General features: G+C 40.3%; 1 protein-coding gene across 4 annotated transcripts in view; it reads right to left on the reverse strand.

Annotated features, from left to right (window-relative positions):
* Positions 1 to 27325, reverse strand: part of LOC110985962 (uncharacterized) — a 65850-nt gene that overhangs the window by 10511 nt on the left and 28014 nt on the right. For all 4 annotated transcript variants that reach the window (XM_087142370.1, XM_087142369.1, XM_087142371.1 and 1 more), the window contains 18 exons: positions 26177 to 26557; positions 23317 to 23694; positions 16791 to 16907; positions 15657 to 16202; positions 13583 to 13696; positions 12065 to 12178; positions 10823 to 11170; positions 9810 to 9920; positions 9035 to 9148; positions 7042 to 7276; positions 6504 to 6625; positions 5834 to 5932; positions 5275 to 5619; positions 4714 to 4830; positions 3553 to 3675; positions 2694 to 2816; positions 2414 to 2531; positions 1669 to 1740 (listed from right to left, as the gene is read on the reverse strand). In XM_087142370.1, the coding sequence (XP_086998496.1) occupies positions 1669 to 1740; positions 2414 to 2531; positions 2694 to 2816; positions 3553 to 3675; positions 4714 to 4830; positions 5275 to 5619; positions 5834 to 5932; positions 6504 to 6625; positions 7042 to 7276; positions 9035 to 9148; positions 9810 to 9920; positions 10823 to 11170; positions 12065 to 12178; positions 13583 to 13696; positions 15657 to 16202; positions 16791 to 16907; positions 23317 to 23694; positions 26177 to 26557 (3577 nt within the window). The remainder of the gene's footprint in view (positions 1 to 1668; positions 1741 to 2413; positions 2532 to 2693; positions 2817 to 3552; positions 3676 to 4713; positions 4831 to 5274; positions 5620 to 5833; positions 5933 to 6503; positions 6626 to 7041; positions 7277 to 9034; positions 9149 to 9809; positions 9921 to 10822; positions 11171 to 12064; positions 12179 to 13582; positions 13697 to 15656; positions 16203 to 16790; positions 16908 to 23316; positions 23695 to 26176; positions 26558 to 27325) is intronic.

The raw sequence follows: 27325 nt of genomic DNA on the forward strand, positions 1-27325 counted from the left end.
ACCACTGGTCACCGTGAGTTTTAGTTCAGTCCTGTATCACTTGTATTGAAACCTTTATTGACATTGGGATCAATTACCTAATCACAGAGTGGTTGTAAACTTCCACTAAACGAACAGCCCCGAAGGCTTAGTCCACCGTTCGTTAACTGATATCCTCCCTTGCGTTTGGATACCCGCTCATTCTTGCGTGAGGTTAAATAAATATATTTGTGGGGTTAGGCCAGGTCAATTTCATCTCCGATCAGGCCAGTCTACTGGTCAGCCACAAAAAGGTGTCAGTTGTCCCGCCACAAAATAAGTAAGGGGGAAGATGAAGCATTATTTTTGTATTACGCATTACAGCACCACTGTCACACTGGGCGGTCAAAACAAGCAACATGACCCGAGACCCAACCACTAACAAAACGTAGAAGGTAGCAATCCCAGAACAAATACACGTATGTTCAGAATACTGCTCTGAAGAGACTCAAAATACACCACGTACATTTACTATCACAAACCAGCTGCTTATCAAACCACTTTGGTCAGAATTGGGCCACTTTATGTTCATTGTTACACTTCTGAGAAGTTGCCACCGAACACCGAAAAATTCTTAGCATGCAAGTGACATTTTTTACACGTGGGTGTACCCTGACTCACTTAAGATTGGATTTCACATACTCTTCCAGACGGCACTAGGCTGATAATTTTGGTCTCTCTTTCAACATGACAATTTTTTAAATATTTTTTCACACTTAAACCAATTTTGCTTTTCTGGAAGATTAAAATCCGATTCATTTTTTTCGGGCATTCTTTGGAGTCAATAATGATTGTTATTAAATTCATGAGTGGGCGATTCATGCGCTGGGAGGAAATGTTGACTAGATCACGCTGCCATTTCTTAAATTTTAATAATGAGGTAACTCGTGATGTATTAATTAATGTCTCCTCGTACATCAGAAAGAGGTCATGGAAAAACTCACACTTCGTTCGCATGTGAAAAGTTTGGCAACCGATAATCCCTTGCATGATTTAGAAAATGTTTATAAATACCTTGGAGAGTTTCCCTATTCAATAACGCCCAATGTGACCGTTTATTAATATTTGATAATGCCCGCTACATGAAAAAGATGCTGGCACCTGGATACAGGACAGTTTAATGCATTCCTATTGGTCAAGAGTCGGTGTGTGGCGCTGCACACAGAATTTGCACTGCGAGCATCAAGCCCATTTAAGGAGATCCTGCTGCACTACTTGCACAAGGAATATACAATTAAAAAGAAAAAGTTGTTTGGCAAAACAAAAGTAAAATTCTTGAACAACATCCTTGAAAATTTATTGTATAATAACTTCTTTTGACTCTCTGACTAAAATGGCATTTTTTAATGGAAATAAATGTTTGGTTAGTCTTTAATGTTTTAAGAGAGTCTCTGGAGAATGAGCGGTGATAACGTCTACACCTGCAGCTCTGAAGTCCATCTGCCGGGCTTAAACGCATCTGTAGACCGACCAAGCAAATGATATTCCCTACCGTAAAACGCGATCAATTCCAATGATCTATTCATATTTTGTGATAATTGCGAAGGCAAAACTGAGCTCAAATTTGCATTGCTACTTGTCAAACCAAAAATATGTTGATCAACCGTTCCAAGACTTTATAATACCACTTTTGTTTTAACTACTACTTACAGTGACTTCAAATATGTAAACTCTTTGAAGACTCCCATTGCTAACAAATTGCCATTTCCTTCGGAAATCTCTCTGTTAAGGAAAAAGGGCCTCTCAATCAAATAAAAAGCGAGTACAATAAAATGTGATATCTCCTTTCCAAAGCACTACGCATGATTTATCTTGAAGTTCAACGATATAGGCGAGGGATTTGAGCAAACAACCTATAACAGCCTACATGTAATTGGAAAATGCTGTGCACGCATCATATTAAAACATAATTCAGAGTGTGTTATTGCTATCAACCAGAAAGCATATTAATTATGTATATACTGGGGATACCCAAAATGGATAAAGGACAAAACTATTGGGAGTGAGACATTGCTATGCCTCTTCCCTTCATCTGATACATTAGGCGCCTCACTCCCCCCCCCCATTGCTTCCCCTGGCCCTATGAAAGCCACAGTGTTAGATAACGGGCATTTTCCTTGTGAATCAAAACTTGGCGACGACAAACCAGTCAATAAGTATTTGTCCCAATGAACAGGTATCCCTTTTCTGGTACAACATGTGAATGACACGATATTCCTAAGGCACTTGTATGCTCGCGTCATCGCATCTGTACGCACCACAAACTTTGAACAGAATGTGTATGCACAGACCGGTGACATCCCAACGGATCTTACAACTCCAATGGCTCCATCTTTTTAAATAATGCTTGGGATATTGATAACCGAGAGCACAATTCCCAATGGAGGCAACTAACAGTTCTTTTGTTCTTTTGACCACGTTCGCCAAGGTGGACTCATTCCAACCATGCTTGCACTCGACTTCAATACTACCTTCGTCTATGTCACACTTGCAACCACCTGGGCAGCGCAGACCTACATGTGAACGAGAAATAAAACCCAATGACTTTTAAATGTTTGCTGTTGCCAAATATATTTGTCCTCAATTCCGTTCGTTTCGATTCAATTCAATTGCTGCAACATATAAAATGAAGGGAAAATTATTGGAAATACGTTGTATGCATTATGAAAACCCACCACATTGACTGTCTGCCTCGTCGTCTTCCATTGGACAATCAGGCTTACCATCACAGACCAGTGGCCAATGGACACACTTGGAAGAGTTCTGACAATGGTAGGACTCCGAACAAGAAATGTTTTCTTAGAAAGAATGTAATATAAATACCAATTTTCAAAATTCAGTTTTGAAGTAAACCTGATCCTGGTCATCTTTAATAAACTCAATCATTTTTCAAAGAATATCTTTCGAGGAAAATATTTCAAAGACGTTTTCATGTTGTTTTCATTTAATTTCCTTTAAATCTGGCTTGCTGAAGCATTTTTGACCTCGAATTGTCTGTCTACTCAAACGCTTCAAACAGCATTGGCCTGCGTCGAATCTTTGACATATTATTTGCCAACCTGACGTTGTTTATAACGAGTGACCCAATTTTTCTTTAATTAAGCTTTCCAGCCTGTTGCTTTCTACAACCCCACTGAAATTTGCACACATAGGTACTGTTTTTAGATACTTTAGGAAAACTATCTAATCGTAGATGAACAAATTTCCTTTTGTTCTCGAGATTGTGTAATCACAATCTGCATACAAGCCCGGCTGTCGCCAGTCGCCCTTATAAAAACTCAAAAAAGCAATTAAGGAATGAATTACCGGTAATTGGACTGACACGAATCAAAGTACCGAAGGAAAATTAATCCAATCCATTTTAGGCTCCTTCAATTGTGCTTTCAGTGGTTATCAGTCCATTTTCAGTAAATCATAAGCAATTTGTCTTTTTAAAGATACTGTCGTACATGATCTTAAACATTCTTAGTTTATAACAGCTGGAAATCGAAAAAAAAACATGACTAAGCCTTATTAAAATCGAAATGCACGCACGACATTCCAGTTCGTCTAATTCATTCGTCTGGCAATCTTGGAACCCATCACATCTTGCGTCTGGAGACAAACACGAGCCATCACCACAGTCAAAGTGTGAAGGGTCGAGGCAGGGTGTGTCTTCTGTGACATTTATAAAAAAAAAGCATTAAGAAACCTATTTCATAAGTCTCTAAAATCTTACAAAGGCATTGGAAGTACTGAATAATAATCGCTACTACCAAACCCTTGCGAAAACGTATGTCCTCTTCTAAAGACCAATTAAAGTTCATTTCTAGGACAAAGTTGTTGTTAACCAAGGTCGACTTTTTAAAACCTTGGCCTTCACTGCAAAATGGCGGTAAGTGTTGGTAAAGAAATTGGAACGCCTGTTAATTTTGTTTTTCAAATTCACGTATTTCAATCTGGGCAGGAGAAGCATTGTAGGCAGAGGTTAATATGGTTAATAGTGTCAACGGAACGTATTACTTGCAGTTCAATCGAACATCTTACAATTTGAGCTCAGGCAGGATGTCTCTGAGGTGTGTACCATGTCTTGTTTTTCCCCTTAAGGGGTGAGGGTTACAACATGATTAAGTAATCTCAAGCAAACAAATACATTTATTTTTTACTTTCAAGCTTTAAAAAAAGAGAAAATGCTTCTTTCAAGAGGCCTACCACATTAGCTCTCCAGACCAGGAATTAGTTCTAAGCTTTAAATAGGATTCATTCCAGTAAAATTTCATCGTTTCTTTATTTGATGTCCACTACCGGTAACCGTTTGTAGGTAACAGTCGTAGCAGTAACCCAAATTTGCATACTAAGCCACTGTTTTCGAATCCTTGTAAGGAAACGTTAAAATCGTAGAAAAAAAGAAATGTAAAAATCTCATTTTCCCATCGAGATTGTGTGATCACAAACTGCATACAAATCCGCTGTCACCATTTGTCTTTATGAAGAAACTCCGGTTGTTGAACTGAACAGAATCAAAGCACCAAAGGGAAATATGATCCAATCTATTTCAGTTCTTTCAATTCTGCTATTAGTTGATATCAGTTCATTTTCAGTAGATCGTAACCAATTTGTCAGAATATTCTTATACGTGATCTTCAAACTCTTAGTTTATAACAGATAGAAATAAAAAAGTAGTACTGAGCTTTAGCAGAATTGGAGTGTACGCACGACATTCTTGTTCGTCTTTTTGGTCCGACTGGCTGTCTTTGAACTCATCATATCTTGCGTCAGGACACATACATGGGCCACAGTCATCGTGTGATTCATTGATGCAGGATGTGCCATCTGTGGCATTGGTAGAAAAAGCCAACAATGTGGTTTGCAGGCGAACATCAATACACTATTGTTCTGCATAATTAGGTTTTTTCCAGTGACTGGTTTGCAAACTAGGACTGGCTGTTGGCACACAAAATCACGGAAACGCCTGTTTCATTTTTTTTTCAAATATAAGTATTTCAATCTGGGCAGATGGAGTATTGTTAGGCAACTGGTGATAAACAATGTCAAAGGAAAGCCAACTTGCAGTTCAACGATTTGATTTCAGACAAAGGGTCTTTGTGGTATTTATTTTGTCTTATATTTGTCTGAATGAGTGAGGTCTCAACATTAGTAATCTAGAACAAAACATTTTTTTCAATTTCAAGCTGTTAGAAAAAAGGGAAATGCTTCTTTCATGAAGACTAACCCGCCCCCTTTTTTAATCTTTTCTTTTTTTTGAGGTGCAATTACTGTTTGTGGGTAACAGTCGTAGCAGGAAACCCGTATCTTCGACAGTTGAATCGGTGGTAAAGTTAATGCGCACTAGCGAACAGAACTCTATGGTTCTGAATTTGGTGCTCCCGTCCATTTTGAAAAAAACGGGTTTTCCGTCCTGGGGCGTGGTGCCTTCAAATCGCAGGATGTCCCGAGAGGTTTCAGTTGCAAAGCTGACTATTGATATCAGAAATCTTTCTGTAGATTTGATTTCCCAATGGCAGGCGACGTCTGGGGGGTAGGCTTGTGGGTAGCCAGGAGAACGGAGATCTGTGCTGTTTCCCGAGAAGTCAATCACGCCACCGCACCCCTCGATTTTATCTGAGACGTAAAAAAGAATGGGTTTGGAAATTGCAAAATGAGCCTCAACCTACAATAAATGGCGTATCAAGCAGTGTGAGGAGGCAAGTCACGTGAAATATGTTGCCAAATTTCTTTATTTTATTTATTGATTTTATTTAGGAATTGAAAGCACCACCATTTTTGAAAAAGCAAACTGTCCTTACTAGAAAATAACAGTGCTTTATTTACTTACCGCGATGAGGACAGAATTGTATAATGTCTTGCTTGGAGCTGTTCCTAATACAAATCAGATTTTGTGTTTTGCAGGGAATTTCACCTTTCCCACACGAAACTGTTGCAAAAGGAAATTCAATATTAACTTTTATCATCCAATAGACGCACATCCTGATAACAAACGGCCACATGGATACCACGCAAAATTCCATATTAACTTTTATCATCAAGCAGACGCACGTCCTGCTACCTTCACGCAAACTATCTTGTAGATATTAGTCTACTGATTTGTGAGAGTTTTAAACAGTAACACTTTTTCGAAAACTAAATATGAAGTTTTCTACTGGAAATTGAAATTGAGTTTTTTTTCCGTGAAAATACTACTTTCGACGTTATAATTTGACTTAGACTGTACTGAACCAACCAAACACCAAACTTGACTGGATCTAGTAAACCTTGTGCAGGATCGAGTATCAAACGTGTCTTCATGCAGGATCAAGTGACACGTCTTCAAAGTTTACATTTTCGAAACCCAATGTCTCTCGAACAACAAGTTAGGGACCATGGAAGGTATTAACACAGTAGGTACTGATGGGCCGAAAGAACTCTGTTCCTATTTCAGAGTTGATAAACATAAGTTGAAAGGGTTAAGGTTAAAAACTACATGTAATTCAAGTCACACGAAATACCTGTTTCTGGGAGCTTCTGCTGAACGTTTAGTTGAAATCCTCTTTTTTGAATGATGGGGTCAGAGGTAAACCTAACAAACATTGTATTGTTTGTTGATGCAACCATGATTGGAAACCGATTCCTGAAAAATAGATACCAATCTTTTAAAATACAAACTTTTTTCTCTGTTGTATTTGTGCAGTGAAAACAACCAGAAACAAAAAGACACTCTTCGGCTAGTTTTGAGGGCATTATTGAATAACCTATGTCGCGAAATGTCCCTAAATTGAGAAAATGTCATTCAGCATAATAAAAAACGAAAACAAACAAAATGTCATCACGACAACAAAGTGCCTCCCATCTAAGGTATTCTTTTCGAACTGATGTGTAATGTGTCAATTTGACATACACTCAACATTCTATATTAAATATAGTGACGTCTTTTCTCCAGTTAAAAAAGCTCTTACAAACGAAAATGTTTACAATGAAGAAGAAGTGAAAAACAAAGTTATAAACAAAGTTATAACTAAGAAAAAATAACATTAATTTTTTTCTCACCCTGATAATTGTAGAAAGGCGTTATTGAAGCTGTCACCGTTACCACAATAGAGAAAGTCAAATGATTTCTCTAGGACAAATTCCTCAAAATACAGCACGATTTGGTATCCTGCTTCAGCCACCAATAACCATAGGCACTGTGTATGTGGAGGGTAATTTCTTAGTGGCCAACCAGGTGAAGTCAGTATCTTCAACTCACCGCCAGATAAGTTATAAAAGGATCCGTCGCAAGGTCCTGGTACAAAAAAGCAAAAATATAGTTGTCAGAATATTTAACTTTTTTCATATTTGCAAATAAGGCCTTCTTTGCTCAATTTTGTTTTTTTTTTGGGGGGGGGCTTTTCTGCAAGTTACAAAAAAGGCATTCTTTTTGTTCTGACTTTTTTTCCCTTCAACTTCTCCATGCTTTTTCTCTGCAAAAGTCCGTTCACTTTGTACTTTTCTTCTCGCATGGACTTTAGTCCCTTTGCACTCTTTTATTTAAATTAAACTTACACAAACCAAAGAAATCAAGGCACAAATGAGATTCGAAGTATGATGCCATAATGACGTCATCATTTTATTTATCAAATTTGGAGTAGTTATGTTTGCCTAATGAGTTTGTACACAATATTAAGGTGGTCTTTTTGTCAATCCAACCATGGAGCTATTAAACACAGGGAATAAAAATAAACAGAGATCAAAAGGGTCAACGATGGCTACCGCCAGCACTGCATGCACGTCCTGCACGGAAAAAGGAAATTACACGCCGCTTGCAAGCTACAAGGAATGCTAGAAGTTGCATTTGCAAAGGGTTGTGGGTACCGCGCATGCGTCTCAGTGAACTTCCGCACGGGCAACATGGCCGCAATTGAGACGGGAACCTCCGTTATTGGAGCTTACATTTCGACAACTTTATTCATTATTGTGATATTCCAACGATAATGAAAGCCTAGTTACGACTTTATATCCCCAAAACGTCTCTCTGAACAATAAAATACATGTAGTCTTACTGGCAAAAACAAATTTTCCAAAATACACGACAAGACACCAAAAGAATGTAGCTACTCCAAAGGAAAATGAAAAACATACAAGAACATGGGAAGATTTGTTGTCCTTTCTGTCATTGTCCGCAACTGTCTCGCCATGAAATCTTGCCACGTTGTCAAATGCATTCTTGCGACATGTTTCAATTTTTTTAACCGTAGGAAACCTAAAATTACGAATTATGATAGAAATATCGCAATTCATATTTTGAGTACATGTCCTCAACAGCCAGAACCGCAAAACGTACTTTAAAAACCTCCGATTTTTACCAAATAACCACCGTTATTAGATGTTTTCAAGCACACCCTAAGGACTACTCCCCAGTCCTAAGGACTACCGTAGAGAACTGTGCATCATCTTGGTGTATCTTTTCCACCATTTATTTATTCCAGAATGCAGCAGCAAAACACGCACAGTCTGTCGGTTACCCGGCGATGACGATCACTATGTACAAAGAATATCTTGGTTCGTCAGCACTACGGCTGATAACCACGCTCTGTCTATGGAGCTGACGGTCTGTGGGGACTTCGTTCTAACTCCTTGTGTTTAATAGCTCCACGATTCAATACAGGACTTTTAGTAAACAGTTAGTAAGAGTTCAAGACAACATGTACTAGTCCACGGGCATTGATCACCACAGAGGGTGTTTATGCTGATGTTTCTATAGGAGTGGCACTGCACGAGAACCGTATGCTTGATATAACAAAATGGTTTCAAAAGGAGTGCACAATGTCATATGGAGTGCACCTGTGAAGGTCCAATGTGTAAAAGCTATGCAGTAACGATGTTGGAAAAATGTAGAGGGGCCAGATTCCACCCAAGGTTCTGTTTTGTGTTATCTTGGTTCACTGCAAAATTGTGTACCTGTACTGGTTCTAGAGATAATAGAGAATAAGCAAAGAAATAAGCGTAGACATGAGCGCCCCGCTTGGGAATTTAGATAATGTGTCAACGTGCCGGTACCTACCACATCCCATCTCGTCTGACAGGTCTGGGCAATCGTTTCTGCCGTCACAGACACGATAAAGTGAGACGCATTCGTACCCCAAGCGGCAAGTGAACTCATGTTTTGAGCAGTCTCCTTCAAATATGGAAGATGTACAAAGAGGATGATAGTAGATTAGACCGAAAGACCCTTCACTGGAGAACCATAACAAAGCTAATATCTTCGGTGAACAAATGCACTGTTCAAGCCAGACGTTTACATAGAGTTTCCCCTCATCATTTTTGGACTCTTTAAATTCCTCAAAAACCGTTTCCTCTCCATGTTTTGGTAGAACAAATGATGGAAATCTTTTTCTCGCTTTTACACTTAGCATAAAGTTTAAGGCTTCTTTGAAATAACGCGATGCTCGATACTAGACGAACGCCTCCAGGTATTGATCACCACTGGAAAATGTAAAGGTTACAATAAGACTCAAAGTTTGCTTAAGGTGAATTTGAATTTTGAACCAGTAGATTTCCCCCACCCAATAAAACCTTTTTAACCCTACTTTTTGTTTTATTGCTTGTGTAGCAAGTGCTTTATTATTACAATGAACAACCATAGAATTAAAGTTGCTCACGGAGTCCAAATCTAGACCTCTAGATTTTTTTTCCGTCCCTGATTTTTGAAGAGGGGGAACAGAGGGACAAAGACCTCCGGCCAGGGGGGGGGCTATCACTTATTTCCTCCGTTACCCCGCTGCTGCCACGAAGCGTTTAAGCGCCGTGTTGTGACCTGTTCTTGGTCTGAAACTAACCACAATTGATCTCGTCCCCAAATTCTGGGCACTCAGCAGTCCCATCACAGCGTGCTTCTTCTGGGATGCACTGAAGGCCTGAGGCGCAAATGTGTTCACCTTGGGAGCATTCTGTAATTGTTATATTGAAAGACCTCGTTTTAAACGGGAAAAGGTGCATAATTTTTGGCGAACAAAAGGTCGTAACAATACAACTTATATGTTGGACTGATGGGTCGGCCTATTTTAAAACGCGTCGTATAAGAGGCAATTGTCTGGTACACTCTTTACACTGCGGAAAAAGTATGGTAGCCTCATTGTGTGTCTATCGTCTTCAAGGGATATACATTCTTAAACCTTTACAATCAGAGCAGGGTACATGGCCATATAGCTGTCACGTGTCACTTTGAATTCAGTCGAAGAAGCAAGTTGCGTCCGCGAAAAAGTGTGATCTTTTTAAAAATATATTAATTGTTTCAAAATAAAACTTTAAAGATCCTTGGGGTTCAGTAAGTAACGACGCTAATACAGGAGCGAGATACTGAGAGATCGAGATCCGTCGGTTTGAAAGTCAGCTTTTAAAACTAAACTACCGAAATGTTCAGCAGTAACCTTTTTCACCCGATATTAAAAATATCTTGGTGGTCCTGTGACTAAGTCTCCTGAGTCGAAAACGAAAGCTTGAGAGATCGAAACCAGTACGCAAAAGTATCTTAATAATCATTTGTAAAGTTAATTTCAATAAAGAGAATCGCAATCTATAATTTACCCTCGAAAACAGAAAAAGGTGAAACTTGAACTAAAATATTTCCGAGCCGATCATTTATTGGTTCTGGGAAAAATAGCGTTTGTGCTTTTACGGTCTTCCCTTTGTACCTGCTTTGGGAAAGAATTACAATATGATGTACTAAACAAAAGATTTGATTGGGCAGGGCCCCGGTTTGCTAAACCCCTACCACTTTCCTGCCCTGATGTACCTAGGTTCGAATGACAACTTTTAGCATGTTAAACCACGATGACTCTGCAATCCTTACCAACGTTTCTATACTGATGAAAATCTATCTGTAGCTCATCAGCAGGCCTGTGGTAGCGATGGTGTATTGCTTTGATCCACATTATAGAGTTGTTCGTTGTGATAGATCTTGGGTAGGCATAATAGCTCTTTACTATCACTTCTCGTAAGACCTTCTGGTTGACAGGGCTAGTGGTATCGTAACTTGTCCCGATGGTAACTGCGAATGCCTTGTCTAGCTGTTGAATTCTGGCTTCAATTCGCCAGCCTGGCTCGGCAGTAATAACCCACATGCAAGGTGTGTTGTGATCATCATGACGTAATACGTAATTGTTTGTACTAAGATAGACAGTTTCGTTCCCACAGAATCCTGATATAATGAGATCAAACCAAAACGTTGAAATAAATGGCTTATTTTCTACCATTAACAATGAATCATTAAGAAAGTGTTTTCCAAGTATTTGATCTTTTGGGCACTTTGGGAAATATGCTGTGTTTTCTCCACAGTGCTTCTGTGCCGTATAAATCTGGCTTACCACTAAGGTAGAATAAATTTTTCCAAGGGCAAAAACCCCTCAACAGTAGTATCGGTCGCAACAATCTTCCACAGTTCACGAGGGTGTGGTTAAAAACTGGACACGGAAACCACCGATTCCATCCCAAAACTCTCTTAATTTTTTTCCCCCTTTGTCTCAGTTCTGGCATTTTGAAACAGGTTTTCCGTGATTTAGCTTGTGGACGAGCACTGACTTCCGGAGCGAAGCTCAACACATGTGGCTGGGCTACTGTCACTTTTGCCGTCATCTTTCTAATTTATAGCACTATCATAAACACGTTGGTCTTTTTTTCAATTAAAGGTAAGGATCATGATGGTAAGATATTAGACGTGTAACTTTGCCACCATACCTTAATCACGTGTGTGCTTTCCTATATGGCAGTGCTGGGGGCCACGATCTATCGAGCTCACTTGCAGATAGATTGCGCCCACGTAGTCACGTGACCTATGGTGGGTATCAAACATCAGCAAGCGTAGCGTCCTCCCACAGCAAAGTGTGTCATAATTGTCGTTTACCAAAATTAAAGCCGATGGTCGGTAAAGTACTCAGACTAATGATGTGCTGGGCACTATGCCCTAAATCAGCTTATTTTCTATGGCAAGACGCCTTGTTTTTGATGTTTGATACCCAATATAAGGCATGCTACTTAGCAGGTGCAATCGGTCCATAAGGCGCGTCATTATTTTACGTCTATTCTATCGAATTACCACACATCATTTCGTCCGAATAGTCTCTGCAATTTGCCTTTCTGTCGCAAATCTGGTGTCTCGGCACACAGGAGTCGGTCATTCCGCATCTGAATTCATGCTGGCCACACACACCTGTAAAATAGCATGGCGTTACTAACATATTGTGACGAAACAGGGGTAGGCATGAATGCCAGTCTAAGTCATGAATTATTAAGCATTGCGTTGACCAATCAGCGTTGCGTAGAGCACTAGGTCTGGGCGCTTGCGGCGTGCTTAGAGCGCGCACAATCAGTTAGAGAGTTTCGCTGCTGGGTCGCAGAGTGGCAGGATCGTGGAGGACGCTTTCTGCCGTTCTGTGCTGTGACTGTGCGAGGTATAGTGTGGACGTTGCACCAGGGGCACTTCGTGTAGTGACTATTACTGGTAGGTGTAGTAGCGAACCGTATTGGGTCTAGATTACTTTAGTGATAGAGCTGAGTGTCGTGAACCTCGGCTGGGAGCTAGTGGACTTTGCTGTTGGATTGCTTGTCGTCTGTAAGCACTGATAGTGAGGTGACGGCTGGAAGGCAATCTTGTCATTGTGCTAGCTAGCCTTCAGGTTTACTTGATGTACTCAGATCGCTGTGAGGGTAATTTCCCTTCCGTTAGATCGACCCTGTTTTGCATGACACTCTGTGTTATTTGTGTGAGGGCTATCACTATTTAGTGGGTAACCCTTGGGTTGTAGGCTAGCTGTGTTTAAGTTAGTCGGGTGGTTAGTTAACCACGTGAGGCATATTGTATTGCCTTGTGAGGTGTATTGTGTACATAAACCTTGCGTGATTTATATACCTTATTGATTTTTATCGCAATAAATCAAATACTTGATTATTGTCTTTGGAAATCCTGTGTCACTGTGAGGTTTATTTAGGTTTCCCTGTGCTTCATTACTGTATTGCCAGATAAATCCAGTCTTTCCTAATTGGTGGTAAACTTCCACCCAACGAACTGCCCCTAGGCTTAGTCCGCCGTTCGTTAACTGATATCCCCCCTTGTGTCAGGGTAGCCGCTCATCCTTGCTCAAGGTTAATAAATATATTTGTGGGGTTGGGCCAGGTCAATTCCATCCCTGATCCGGCCAGTTACTGGGTCCACCACGAGAGGTGTCAGTTGCATTTACCACAATATCATCACGTGTAGGCCTATTGATAACTTTTTCGCGCAGTAAGTCTCATGGGCCTACAGGCCCGCGAACGTGACTGACAGCTCTGAATTAAGGAAAGACTGTCTGAACCGCAAGAGTATGACGGAGGTCTAGGGGTCTATACGCGTGATATGGCGAAGTTTTCTTGCTATGAAGGTTCTTTTGGTGGGACCTGCGCTGCGGTGATTCACGAACGACGTATATGAAATACATGTCTTGCCATTGCATCACTACCAATAAAATGAACACTCCCCACTATTAAGGCTCTTTTCAATCAATGTGGGGTAGTGCATCTCAAGATCATATAATGCGCCCTTAAGTGCTATTGGGTTAGTAAATTCAAAGATGCATACCGCAATTTATTTCATCCCCGTATGCAGTGCACTCCTTGCGTCCGTCACAAACCTTGGAGGTGTCATCAAGGCAGTCCAAACCAGATGGACAAGAAAAGTGACCCTCCTCACACTCTACAAAAACAATATATTAAAGTGTGCAATTCGCAGTATCTCACAGTGTGCACAAAATCTCGACAAACGGGACTTTTTTTACGATTGTTTTGAGTGGGAAATACCAGGCGATAGGCTAATAAGATTTCCGGTAGATGATATCACATGATTCAGTTAATTGTCATTGGCAAATTAATTTGATCTCATCATTTGTTCAAGATAACGACTCTGACAGGGTATGTTAAATGACAAAGTCAAATAAAAAGTGGAGATTCCACTTCTGAAATTTAAACAGAATTTTTTCCCCGAATTTTCATGTTTTGAGGAAAACTGTACTTGTTCCTTGTTAAGATGTTCGGACTTCAGACTATTTGACGTACGGTTGCGAACTTACTAGGGCTATGCCAAATATCTGAATAACCGAATATTCGCTCGATTGTCGAATACTCCATCGAATATTCGAATATTATTTTTCGAATTTGAATATTCGAATGCAAAAGTCAGGAAAGGATGGGAAATTGTTCTTTAGTTTTAAATGAGAAAAATTGTACTATGGAGACTTGTTTCAAGCTGATTCAAATTAAAAGCGTGGGATATCTTACAATGATTTCAAAATAAATATTAACTTTAAAAAATGAAAGAAACAGACATTTTCAACAGGACAATAAATATTGTTTGTCTCTAAATCTTGCTTAATCATGGCTGGAGATACTCCCACACGTAAGAAGCTATTATAGTGATTATAATGTACAATTGTGTGCGTCATTGCAGCTGATTTGTATGGTTTGTTCATCAACAATCTACTGGTCGGTGTGACCGAATATTCGGATACTCGATCAAATTGCTGGACGAATATTCGAATAGTGAATCATTAGAATTGACTCAGCTCTAAAAATTAAGAACTTGTAACACCACTGATCATGGAGTAATTTGTCGAAAGTGTACCATTCTGTCAAATTGTTCGAACAGGATATCAGTTCAAGATGTACTAAAGTATCGACAAGAAAGATTTCATTTTAGCTCCCTTGATTCAAAAGAAAAATAATACAATTAATATCTATATTTAAAAAGAATCAAGCTATGACGTTTCTTTTCAAACGCCAGGACACCAGCCCGATTTGGTGGGTAATTACGTTAAAGGAACAACCAGCCTACCAATGTTGGCGATTGTTTTTACATCAGCGGGTCAAATATCATATTGACAGCAAAATAAGTCTAACACCTTGGTCAACGAAAATGTTTCTGAGGATTCTTGCAGGTAGACTCCATATATTTGGAATAATGGTCAATTTCAAAGACAGACGTAAAATAGCAAATTCTAACACCTTAACGGTGCCTTGGGTACATTGTTACATATTGCCTTCACGGTACCTGTGCCGACAGACGTCCGACTTTGTACATTGTATTCGTAACGTACCACACGACCTGCTCCTTGCATTGCACAGGGTTGAAACCGCAGTCTGTTTAGTGTGATTTTTATTTAATCAAACGACAATTCATTTCTAATAAGATAATCATCATCACCATCATGGTGACGCCAGCGCACGGGCGTTGCTCAGTGGTTAATATAATTAATTGTCCGTTTCCATTGTTCGTTCGAAGTGGATTGTTGTAACTGATTGAGGCTGATGCCAACAATCCTCATATCATCAGAGAGTTGTTGGTAGATTTGCATAAGTGCGCCGCCTCTACGGTATGGTTCTGTTGGTTGGTTGGTTGTTTCAGACGAACAGATGACCAGATGAACAGACCCATATTACCCAGTCATATCTTATAATTTGTTTGCCTGGGATTGACATTCATAAGCATTTTGGACCAAAGTGAGGCTGGGTCTAAAAACTAGTCTTGTGCTGCAAGTGTCCTTAATCAATTTCCCAGATATCTGGTTTGTTTCTTTTCCTACCTCCATGGTTTTACACAATATGTCAATGTGAAAATATCAAATTAGTCTTAACTTTGAATACTGAAAAGCAAAACTTACCCGTGATATTGTATGCTGTGAATAAAAGCTTCAGTTTGATTTTGTGTTCATATTCCAAGTAAACCGGGTATTCTGAATAATCAGAGTAATCCCAGTAATCCCAATGATCCCACGAGTAATGCCAGTGCCAATCATCCCACGGCTCTATTTCCCATGTAATCCACACCCCAGAATCAATGGATAAAATATCCATTGGTAATTGGGGTTTCGAGATTGAATTGATGACTCGTGTCAGGGTAGAAGTTGTATCACGTCCATTTCTAATCCTCATGTCACCAGAACATTCTGCCACTGTGATGTGGATCCGGGTTCCCTCTGGTTCCGTGAGCCGCCAAACACAACTCAGCCTTGACACGCCCTCTGTGTAGCTGCTCACAATGACATTATCAGACAAAGTGGTATTGGGCCGGGATCCCGAATCCCCGGTGTATATCGCAAAGTAGCCGGTCATGTACGGACCGCCAGGTGCTGGATTGAACTCAAACTCGCTGCTGATGGTGAGTACTTCACCAAATTGTACATCGATGTCTGATTTACCGCAACGGTCTGTTGAAGTGAAAAACAATGAAATAAGGAAATTAGTACGTGCTGGCTGGCTCACGAGTAACTGATGCCACTAATGCCCTAGCCTGCGACCGTTCTCCTGAACCTGTACATGTATTACATTAAGAGCTGTCAAGCACATGTTTATTATCATTGATTAACACCGTTTAGGTCCTAAAGTTTACACAATTTAAAATGGACAAATCATTGAATGATTTTGTTCATCCTTTCACTTAAATTATTAAGCATTCTTCAACCATGATGGTGCTTGATGTTACAACTTTGGCGAGCGAGTGGTGCGCACTACGTACGTTTGAGCAGAACGCAATGCCTAACCTTGAGAGGAGCCACTCATTTGACACCAGCATTCAGCAAAATTAAAAACAATTTAAAACAAAAATCAAACATAACAAATTACGAAAGCGATAGCTGACTTTAAACAAAGACTGAAAAGAACACTAATGAAGTTAAACACAGTGTTATCATTAATTTCTTTTCCAAAATTCTAGTTTTTATTTAAACCATACACCCATGAAGCGGACGAGCACAGCACGTGCTCTTCCTTTCAGTGTCATTTTGTTGAACACTCACCACAGCTGCCGGCCTCGTCTATGTGATTTGAGCAGTGAAATTCCCCGTCACAGAATGCTTGGAGTGGGATGCACTTGGAATCCTCTTGGCACAAGAACTGGCCCGACTTGCATCGAACTGAGAGGGAAAAAAATACTTAAGCTCAGAGTCTGTTCTGGTCTGTTCAAAGCAAAAAATTTACGAACGCAAAGAAATGAATTGAACAAATAAAATTAACAAAAGTCTTCAATGTAACACGGATTAGTGTTGATGTTTTATTGTCTTTTAGACGCCTACCTGGTACCGCTTGTGAGCGCGTTGTGGTGTTAAAATCCACAGCAAAACACCCTGTAATCGTCACTATTTAAAAGCGTGTTGATAAATTTAAACACAATGACACGTTTGGGTTTTAATAACAATACACAAAAACACGTTTATCCAGAGGAAACTACGGACGCGTCTAAAGGACATGACTAAAACCAGAATTTGTTCCTGCTATTTCGCCCTGGTGGAATAGTATATCGCCCGGGCGGGTTAGTATTTCGCCAGGCCCAAAGTTTTTTTTTTACTCATGCCCTATATACGCTTCTGTAGGAAACACTTCATGACGACCAAAGTGTGTTTAGTATCAAACAGGTGTATAAATCTCTACAGACGCGTTAGTAATTGGTGCGGGTTTTACGCTGATAATACGGCCTTTTCACAATAGTGCACCATCAAGAGTTTGCGACGCGTTTGCCAATCACAATGCACGAAATTTGTCGACCCAATGCTCGTTTGGAAAGGGTCGACAAATTTTGCGATTTATGATTAGCCAACGTGTTACAAACTCTTGGTGGCACACTATTGTGGATCACCCGTATTGCAAGTAAAAGGCTTCATATTGGGGCATGTTTTTGCTGCTCCCTTAATTTGCAGAATATGCCATGTACAGTATTGAGAGTCACAACAGGTTTCCAACAAGCAGTAACGCACGACAGTCCAACAATTGTTCGTGTAGATTTCGTATGCACACACTCATAAAGCAAAAGTGCTGAATACCCTGGTGTGTGCATCTGACGTAAGAAGGTTAACTCCAGTAGTGTTACATTTTCTCCTACCGAGTAGGGGTGCTGAATAGTGAGTGCTGAAATAAAATGGTGAATAGCGAAACTTCCGTGACTGCACCTTAGGTGTAAAAATAACACTCCTTGCGTTGAAATGAAAATACTGATTAGCACCTTGTTGGTGCTGCGGAAAAGACTGCTTTTTAAGTCAATATGTGTCAGATGATCATGACGGAAATCCGACTTGCCTAAGCTCGCCTGCTCATTATATGATGATCATGCATCGACTGCGAGATGCTTCATGACGTGATGTATGGCAAATACGCAATGTGCACACTACTGCACAAACTGCACACTATCTGACGAAGAGCGGCTATTTGATGATCTCTCAGTTTTGCTATACCCAACGTTTTTGCTGCGAATTTGACAGTCTCATCGAAAGATGACTGTTCGGCCATTTCCATGACTGTAGTGTACGATGTACACAAACTGTACCATGCACTATGATTCAATATCTGTTTACTGTACGTGCATGCAGCGCAGTACATCCGGGGATCAGACATATGAATATGCAAAATTGAATAATTTGCAAGATATAAACGCATTCAGCATTATATTAGGCAGAGTAGGTGCGCGCACATAAGGGAAATACCCGGAGATCACCTTGACGTTGTTATCGCGTGCATGGCTAGGCTGTTAGCGGATCGTGTGTAGGGATTATCGCACGTCCAAATGATAACAACGTCTAGTACCTAGACTACCCAAGATACGCTGATTGGTTACTGGCGGTACTGCAATTAAGCTGTAATGACCTGTACAACGTCTGCAAAGGAGGTGCACAGACTGCTAGAAGTTAAGTTCGCTGCTCCACGCATGTTCGCGCTGCCCACTCAGTTGTTTCTATTGTATCCACGTACTGGACCCCCTGTCACCTTACATTACATATTCATGAGTTAGGGTCGTTCTTTTGTTATCTTACTTTTGGTTCAAAAGGTTTTATAGTCGCAGCGCATTCAAGCTTTAAAGTAGTCTTTGTACAAGCATGATTTTCTTCCTTTTTATGTTTTTTGGTTTTTTTAACCTTCTGAGTTTTTGGAATAATTGAGACCTACGAAAGTAACGCCAGTAGTTTCATTGAACACCTCAAGGTGATTACCTGAGAGCAAATTTTTTTAAGATTTATAATTCTTAATTTTGTAGTGACACAACACATTTTCCAATATAACACGAATTGCGTACATTTTCATGGATTCTGGAAATAAAATACTCCATTTATTTATAACAAAAATTGTCCACGGCTAATTGCAATGAGTTTGTGTGTTGTGTGAACTCTTTAGAAACCTATTCTGAGTACTGTTTTGCTGAGCATAACTGCGGGAAAACTCATATAATATAAATTTTCAGGCTTTTTTTATCAGTGATATTAACTGAGGCTGCATTCAAATCATCCGTCTTGGGTTGGGTCTAGGTCTCATCCGATTGGGGACGCACTGACAATAGACGGACCCGCAACTCTGAATGTATGCCCTTTTGACATGCACTAATGTGTAAGTGTTGCTCCAAAGTGATGAGACCAATACTGCGAGAATGCAGCTATCAAAGTATCCGAGGGAGGAACAGCGACACAGCATTGATGCTGTCACATACTGGAGGAAAGACGGGGAAGCAAAGACCAAGCCCCTATCACTACATGCCTTAGCCGAAAATGTGTTCTCCGTGCCAGCCAGCAGCGCTCCAGTTGAGCGCATTTTCAGCAGGGGAGGACTAATCATGCGGCCTCATCGTGCAAGGTTTTCCCAGGAGATGTTGGATATCCTAATGTATTTAAGATGTAACGAGCATTTTCTTTAAGGCTCTCATTAGTAACCTGCCATTCAGCCATTTGACTTCAAAATAAAAAGTAATACATCTAACAAAATCTTGACCTGGTTTGATAGGTTGATGGATTTGATTTGTTGTTAAGATGTATCCCAATAGCTGGCCTCGGCCTTGGTAGCTGTGGCATTGGCCTTCGCCTCGGCCTCGGGGTTATGGCCTTGGTCTTGGAGGGCGTGGCCTCGGTTTTGGCCTCGGCCTTGGAGGTTGTGGCATTGACTGCAAAACTGGAGTCAAGGTGAAAAGGCTTATTTTTCGAAAGGTTTTCAGGTCTGTTTTGTTTTGTTTTTTGGGTTTTTTTCTGTGGAGTTTCCTCTGATTTTCTTTGGTTTTAAAAATAAAGTAGGCTCTAGAACCTTCCACTTTCTGTCTGCAAAGCTCAGGATGTTCCTTTGGGTTTTTTTTCCTACAAATAATTATCCACTGAATGACTGCGATCCTGTAGTATGACCATCAGTTGTATAGGTTGTTCTTTATTTTTTGGTCTAGTTTTGGAACATTTTAAGGTGATAGAGAGCACCTGCCCGCCATCTCCAGCCAGTTTACTCTATGTCCAGACTTCGGAGTAATAAGCTGCAAGTGATGTACACCATGCCCTGCGACAATCACAGTGGTCTTTTATGACTGACCTTGAATTGGCAAACTTTGCTACCAACCTTATTTTGAGAAAGAGATGCATCTCTCTTTCTGTCAAAGTAAACGTTATTGATTTTTTCCTTGCAATCAGACTTTCACCATCGAAAATGTTTCCTTGTCCTTGCCAGTTTGTGGTGGCCAATTGTTGCCATCTTGTCATCTTTGGATACAGTGTTGAAATCAGTGAGTGTAGCAGCTGCCACAGCTGTGCAGGCTCTGTAAACTCGTCACAAACATGGGTTACTTTTGTGTTTATACGCTGTATTTTCACGCAACGGTGGGGCTCAAATTCAATATTACCGGATTACTTACTGCTCTCTGTCTCTATCATCTCACTCCTTGGTGAGAATGAAGGGCCTGTTTGATGTGAAGTACATGCGGATGGTATGCTTTCGGGTTCCTTTTGGGGTTGTTTGGTGAGTCATTATTCGGTGTTATATTTTCTCTCTTCATTCTTCTTTGTTTCCAAAAAACCTGAGCTTCTTAGTCCGCAATCTTATTTTTGCCACAATCCAATTTTAAATGGACACAATTGCAGTCTTTTTTCATTTATCTCTATGATGGATTGTGGTACAGTTGTCTCTGCAATCAGGGAGACGGAAAGTTTCATAGTTACATGTGCAGATATCTAGACATTTTTAAAGATTGGGCTCATACTCCTTGAATTTCTTAATTTAGGACCTGACAGCATCAGACATGTGGCTGAATTTTAATCCCTGCTGGTACCCATTTCTGATGTTCTTTGCAACTGCACCAGCATTGGATGTTTTCATTCATGTAGCAGTACACTGTCCAATCACAATCTCTTCAGTTGCCACTTGAAAATAAATATCACTCATCGAGAATTTTATCTGTGGGGAAAATTTCACTTCACCAGAGCTCGGTTTTGGAGTAAATAACAGAGTTTGTAGAAGATATGGTTCTCTTTGCAAATTGAACCATCATGAGGAGAACAACTAGTAATGATTACTTCGCAAACTACGTTTTAGTTTCTAAAGAGCACATGTGTAGATTGCATGTACTGATATGCTTTTGTACATCCTTGAATATAATGCTAAAGGCCACTTGCCCAAGCTAAAGACCACAAAACATTAGTAGGATTCTTTGGGTTTGTTTATTCGAAGGAGGGACAGTGCATTTACTTTAAAGGGAACATGACTCTACATGTACAAAATACCCAAAATACCACATTTATATTTTACCCAGCTCTTTGGAAATCAGGCCCAGGGACCTAAACCTACACAAAGTTTATACCTCAATTAGTAATGACAGATAAGGTTGCTTTTATACCAAAAAATGAGGAAAGTGTACAATGTGACTACAATAACGTGTAACTAACCATGACTCGGCACTTTAAAGAAAAATGCCAATCCACTTTTAGGTTGGACAAGGTTTTTGAATTGATGGTTTCAATATGGTAGTCGTAGATATCGCCAGAACATCATTCTAGCCTATTCAGACCTTAAAATTAAAACTTTTTTGAAATTCACTACACCCTAATGTCGACAACAGGTGCCACCACGTGTCGCTGAAATTTCACCCAATCCGACTATCCACCGCTACTTATAAGTAGGGCTTGCACACCAAATAGGCAATGCTATAAACAGGTGGCATCATAGATCGAGGCGGGAGTACGTTCACCACACTTCTAGGCCTAAGCATGGCATGAGAAGAGCCCCCACTTGCCACATAACCAAGAGTTACTGCTGCGGTGCACAAGCTAAAACTGGTCTAGCTTACAAGTGTGGCTACGATTCTATGGTACCGACCTACTCATAGCAAGGCGTATTTGGTGAGCAACCCTGCTTATAAGTAGCGGTGGGTAGTCGGATGGGGTGGAAATTTCCTGAGCAGTTTAGGTCCTTTCTGACAAGTATTTGTGACATGTGCTAAAGACAGGTTAGTGCCTAAAGTGACTTTGACGGCTGGAAGTACTGTATATCTTGTTCCCTAGGTTTCAGTTGTTGTTTCGGTGTTCATCAGTTTTAAATCACTGAAACTATGATATTCAGTGATTTTTTTTAACTTCTACAAAAGTCCAGTTGATTTCGTGTGCTTGAATGTATTATCGAACAGTTTTGATACAGAACAATCAATCAATCTGTTCCAACCAAATTCAGATACAAATCACAAGTAATCTTGATTTTGTTTCAGCCATCAGTTTCAAAGTTTAGAGGCACATACAGAGGGGGGGTTGCGGGGTGAAAAAAGACGTTTGTTCGTTTTGAGGTTCATGTGTTGTGGCCAAACGTCTTAGCTCTTTCATTGTTTTGATAATAAAGTTGCGTTTCAAAGTGAAACATACACATATTTTGCTAAGTGATTTTGTTTGCGTCCTGTGAGTTCTTTCAAATTGCAACTGAAGTGTCTTAGTTTAGCTCTTGATATATATTTATCCATATTTCAGCGCCTAAGTTACAGAAGCAACTGAAGTGCTTTTGTGTAGCTCTTGAGGGTGTTACTTATCGTAGCACCTCCAAGGACAGTAGTATGTTTAAGTGTTTTAGTTTTACTCCTGAAGTGTCTTGGTTTAGCTCTTGTTGAGTGCTCTACGGTAGCACAGTGCCGGTGCTAAATCAGAATGGCATGTGTAGTCACTATACGAGCACCAAGAAGTGCACAAATGTAGGTCTTCAAGTGCTAAACTATCACATTAGTCTTTTGAGTGGAATTTCTGTGCTCATTGGCGCACGTTAAGCTCATTAAATGAGAGGATTTCTGAGAAGAGGAAGTATAATTGTTTATTCCATACCCCTCGATCAGAAACGCCATTTGTGAGTCGCAGGGCTGGTAGTATTGTAGGTCGTATTGAATAAATGGTGGGTCTATTCACCTTGAGGAGAGGCATACCCTCAGCCATGTTGGCTTAGAACGATTATTAGTTGGCAGTGTTCATTTGTTGGCAGCGATGCGACTGCAGCGCAGGCCTTTCATTGTCATATGTGAACCAGCAAAGTGGAGTTCCCAGTAAATGCGCCCAAAATCCTTACCTGTACCAGTGTAGTTCTCTATCCGCAAAAGGAGCTGCTGTGTCGGCGGGTTGTTCTCGTCATTGTGGAGAGAAGAAGTGAATGTAATCCAAAGGTAGGCCCCGATAGAGAAAAGTGAAGAGCCTGTCTGGAACATTTCATTACTGTTGTTTATCTCTCCAAATACAGTTGATTCATTGGCACTATTGTGACCTTGCCCGAAGACAAATCGTTGATTATAATGAAGGTTTACGTTCAACACATCCACGAAAACGATTGCCTCAGATGGGCTGGTAATCAACCACAAACACTGCACGCTCAAGTGGTTACCAGGAATGGAGACGCTAATAAGGCGCTGGTCAGTTAGGCTGATATTTTGGGGGCCACAGAGTCGCTCCGCTGCAAACAAAAGGTGGACATTGATTGTCACAGCTAAATGCAATGAGGACTTTTTAATTTCATCAAATGCGATCCGTCAGTGGGACTCATAAAAAAACAAACTGTAGTCTAGTCCATCATTCGTCGTCACAGGCACATCACACGTGTGTCCTTTTGAAATCACCGTTCATATCAACTGCAACCCGACATTCTTAGCCTTGGACGACCTGCAACTGGTTGCAGTGATTGGTCTTGAGAAAGGATTTGAGACTGGACGTTGGATGGACTCGACTGTGGCATTCGAAGGCCCCACTATGAAAAGTGGAGAATACCACAAACACGGTCAGAAAGCTAGAACAGAGACTAAATTACAACGTCAAGCTTGAGTTGTCATGTGGCATTCTTCTTTAAGTTTTTATATTGACAAGTGTTATGGGTTTCCATGGGATGGTTTAAACAGCTGAGTGTTGATATTGCGTTATCAGACACTGACTGCCCCAGAAGAAAGTACAGCTTTTTGCATTTTCGAAGATTTAAAACCAGGTGGAATCTTTGATGAAAAGTTGTAATTTCCACAAGCTTGCAACCTGAAAGTTCATCAATTTAGCCGTAGTTTAGCACATGGCCCTGTGAGAGCGTGTGGCTTAGTGATTATGGTTGGTAGTTTCCGATTTCGGGGGTTAATATCCAGCTGGTGGTATCCTGTCGTAATCTTGGGTTAGTCAGTTTTTATTACAGTGTTTGCCCTTACCCAGTTTATGTATTCTCAGTGCATGCCCAAGAACTTGCAAAACAACAACAACAACAACAACAAAAACACAAGTCCACTCGGGTTAGACTCGACACCCCCAACCGCATGTCTACTATCAGACGTCTTAACCGAGTAGAGTAAACTCCATCTTTTTAGACAGCATTTTTGTTAATTTCTTGATTAAAAAAAGTACGGCCAACTATAATAACTTTCTGTGATATTCTACCTCTGTTCATGCTGAAAAGCCTTGTTTAATCACTGTAAAAATAGGGGATTCCCCTCAACCAGAAAAAATACATACTCCAGCCTGAGTCTGGCCGATTCCCATGGCAATGTGTACAAAACATCTTCCAAATGGCGGACATCAAGGATTGTATACATCAACGGCTGCCTGGCTTTCCCAGGCCTTGCCTGTGACCCATAAACGACCTTCTGAAGCTGTCAGAGCCTCTTTGAAGCTTTGTGGCTTTCCAGAAGGCACGTGCCTAGGTTATTCCAGACATGCCTTGGCAGCAAAGTCTAAGGCCATTGCATGTGACTTGTTATTGAAAGATATAACATCAGTTGGGTACAAATTTAATACCCTTTTCTGCGATTCCTTTGCGGACTTAATGCTTTGAGGGTGCATAGGACATCCATACAGGAATTTAAAACCATTTAGAACAATTTTTTGTTCCCCCCCAGAAAAAAATCCACACCGTTGCAACACCTCTGTCCAAAAAGGACAGTGCAATTGATTCAATAACAAACAAAAGACCAACCGACCACCTGATCTTCTGGATATTGCTATTCCATTATTGCCATGCAGCTTTTTCTTTTTGTCTGCTTTATTTTTTCTATACGTATTTTTGTCATATTCCATACATAACCATACGGAAAGAAATGTCGATGTTGAATTGAATTGAAAAAATTGCCGGGGTCATATACGATGTGGCAGCAGGTACCGCATACTATTTGGACGAGCACTGAGTATACGGTGTTTGTATATTTTAATATACGTCGGGTAAGAGCAAAACCTGTAACTGAAACTAACATCTTACCGGCGCAAAGTAGGCCTACATCTTGAAATAATTTGCGGTATACCCACTACTACATCTGACTTGGAACGGCCTGCCAATCACGGCGAGCTCGGTGGCCGAGTAGTTAAGTCTGCATTAGTAAGCTTGGAAGTCGTGGGCTCGAGTCCCACCCGGGTAAGCCAGTGGATCTTTTTGCATGCTCTCGGGCAAGCACTTAGTATACAGTGTTGATAAATACATACGTCGGGTAAGGGAAAAACCTGTTATCAAATTAACATCTCGACGCAGGAGTAAAATAAGTCCCAATTGGGACAATATCGTTATTATGTTTAGCCGTTTGCACTTGATTTTGTAGCATCGGGCTCGCCTCAGGTTTTAGAGAAAGTCCAGATGATCCAAGCCCAATGTGCAAGGATAATGACAATTTATCAGCGTCTTTGAATTCCAGATAATATATACCTTTTCTAGGTTTAAAAATAATTTTTTTAGGATAAAAAAATTACAAGCCATGTGTTTATATGATATTCATATACACATAAAATGCAAATTTGGTAATATTTATTGTCCACAACTTCCATGATTTCCAAAACGAGGCGTTTGGTCACACTGGGTCACAACAATCAACATTAGGGGAGAGAAATTGCTCCAAATCAAATGAAAAAGCCCATCTTTGTTCAGGAATCTTCTTTCGTGCAAGCAGATTGAGGAACCATAAAGAAATAGTAAGCCTTACCATTTTTGTCTGTTACTGGTCGAATCTCACAGGTCATAAACGTTCCTTGGTTGGATATTCTGGCGAACATCAGAAGGATTCCCGAAGAATAGATCTCGACAGGATTCCACCTGATGTAGTTACCAAAGAACGACCACAACCGATGGGGCAAGTTGGGCTTATCGCTTAGATAGAGGTGCAGCATGGAGTCAGAGACTGTTTGCCTGTATTGGCATGTTGCTTGAATTTGCCACCAATCATGAGTTGTTATATTCCAGCAGAAATACGAGTCCGTGGATGTTCCACCATTGATAAACGCTGTGCCATTCCCCGCCAAAGTAGAGACTGGCACGGTCTCATTAAGGTCTACCAGAGAGATGTTGCTGCACTGATACGTGGATTCTGTGAGTAAAGGAGTTGTAAAACGTGACTTTACTGCAACATCGTAAGGAGTATCGACCCTCTCTACAAGTCGAAAACCTACACTGACTTCACGGAGTTTAGTATCAAACTAAAATATCGAAATGGAATTCCACTTTGTATTCCGCTATTCCACTAATATTACCAGCAAATACCAGACAAACTTAATAAAACCAATAAGGGGCTTTTTACTTTCATGTGTAGTATTATTCCAACGTTTATAACATAGACTGTTTCGGCGAGGGAAAATTGAACCCTTCATGGATCGCTGAGGTATGGTTAGTTTTATTACAATATGAGAGAAAAACAGGGGAAAGCTGCTTCATAACAACACTCTCATAAAATTGTTTGATTTTAAGTGAAAGGTGATTTAATTTGATCGAAACTACTTTTAAATATTTGTTGAAATTTTCCAGCACTTTTCAAAACTAGTCTTTACAAATCTTCAAATCCACCGCTGTAGCATTAGTCTTTCAGCTTGTACTACCAATGCATAACTTGCACAATAGTATGAATTTGCATACAATGCCGGTGGTCACACGTATGTTACTTTGGTCGTTATACGGGTGTAGTTCTTTTCTGTGCATTAGAAGATAGCTAAGAAAAGAAATGTCAAGTGTCTAGCTCTTGACCATTCAAAGAACGGGATTTGTGGGTGATGTGAGGTGTTATAATAACAAACATTGTCCTGCAGGAATAAAGCTATACGACGCAGCATTTGATCGATGCAGCCCACTTTTAATGTCATAC

This window comes from Acanthaster planci, linkage group LG10 (genome assembly GCF_054643075.1).
Source record: "Acanthaster planci isolate LZ-2023a linkage group LG10, COTS_SCS, whole genome shotgun sequence".
NCBI classification, from domain to species: Eukaryota; Metazoa; Echinodermata; class Asteroidea; order Valvatida; family Acanthasteridae; genus Acanthaster; species Acanthaster planci.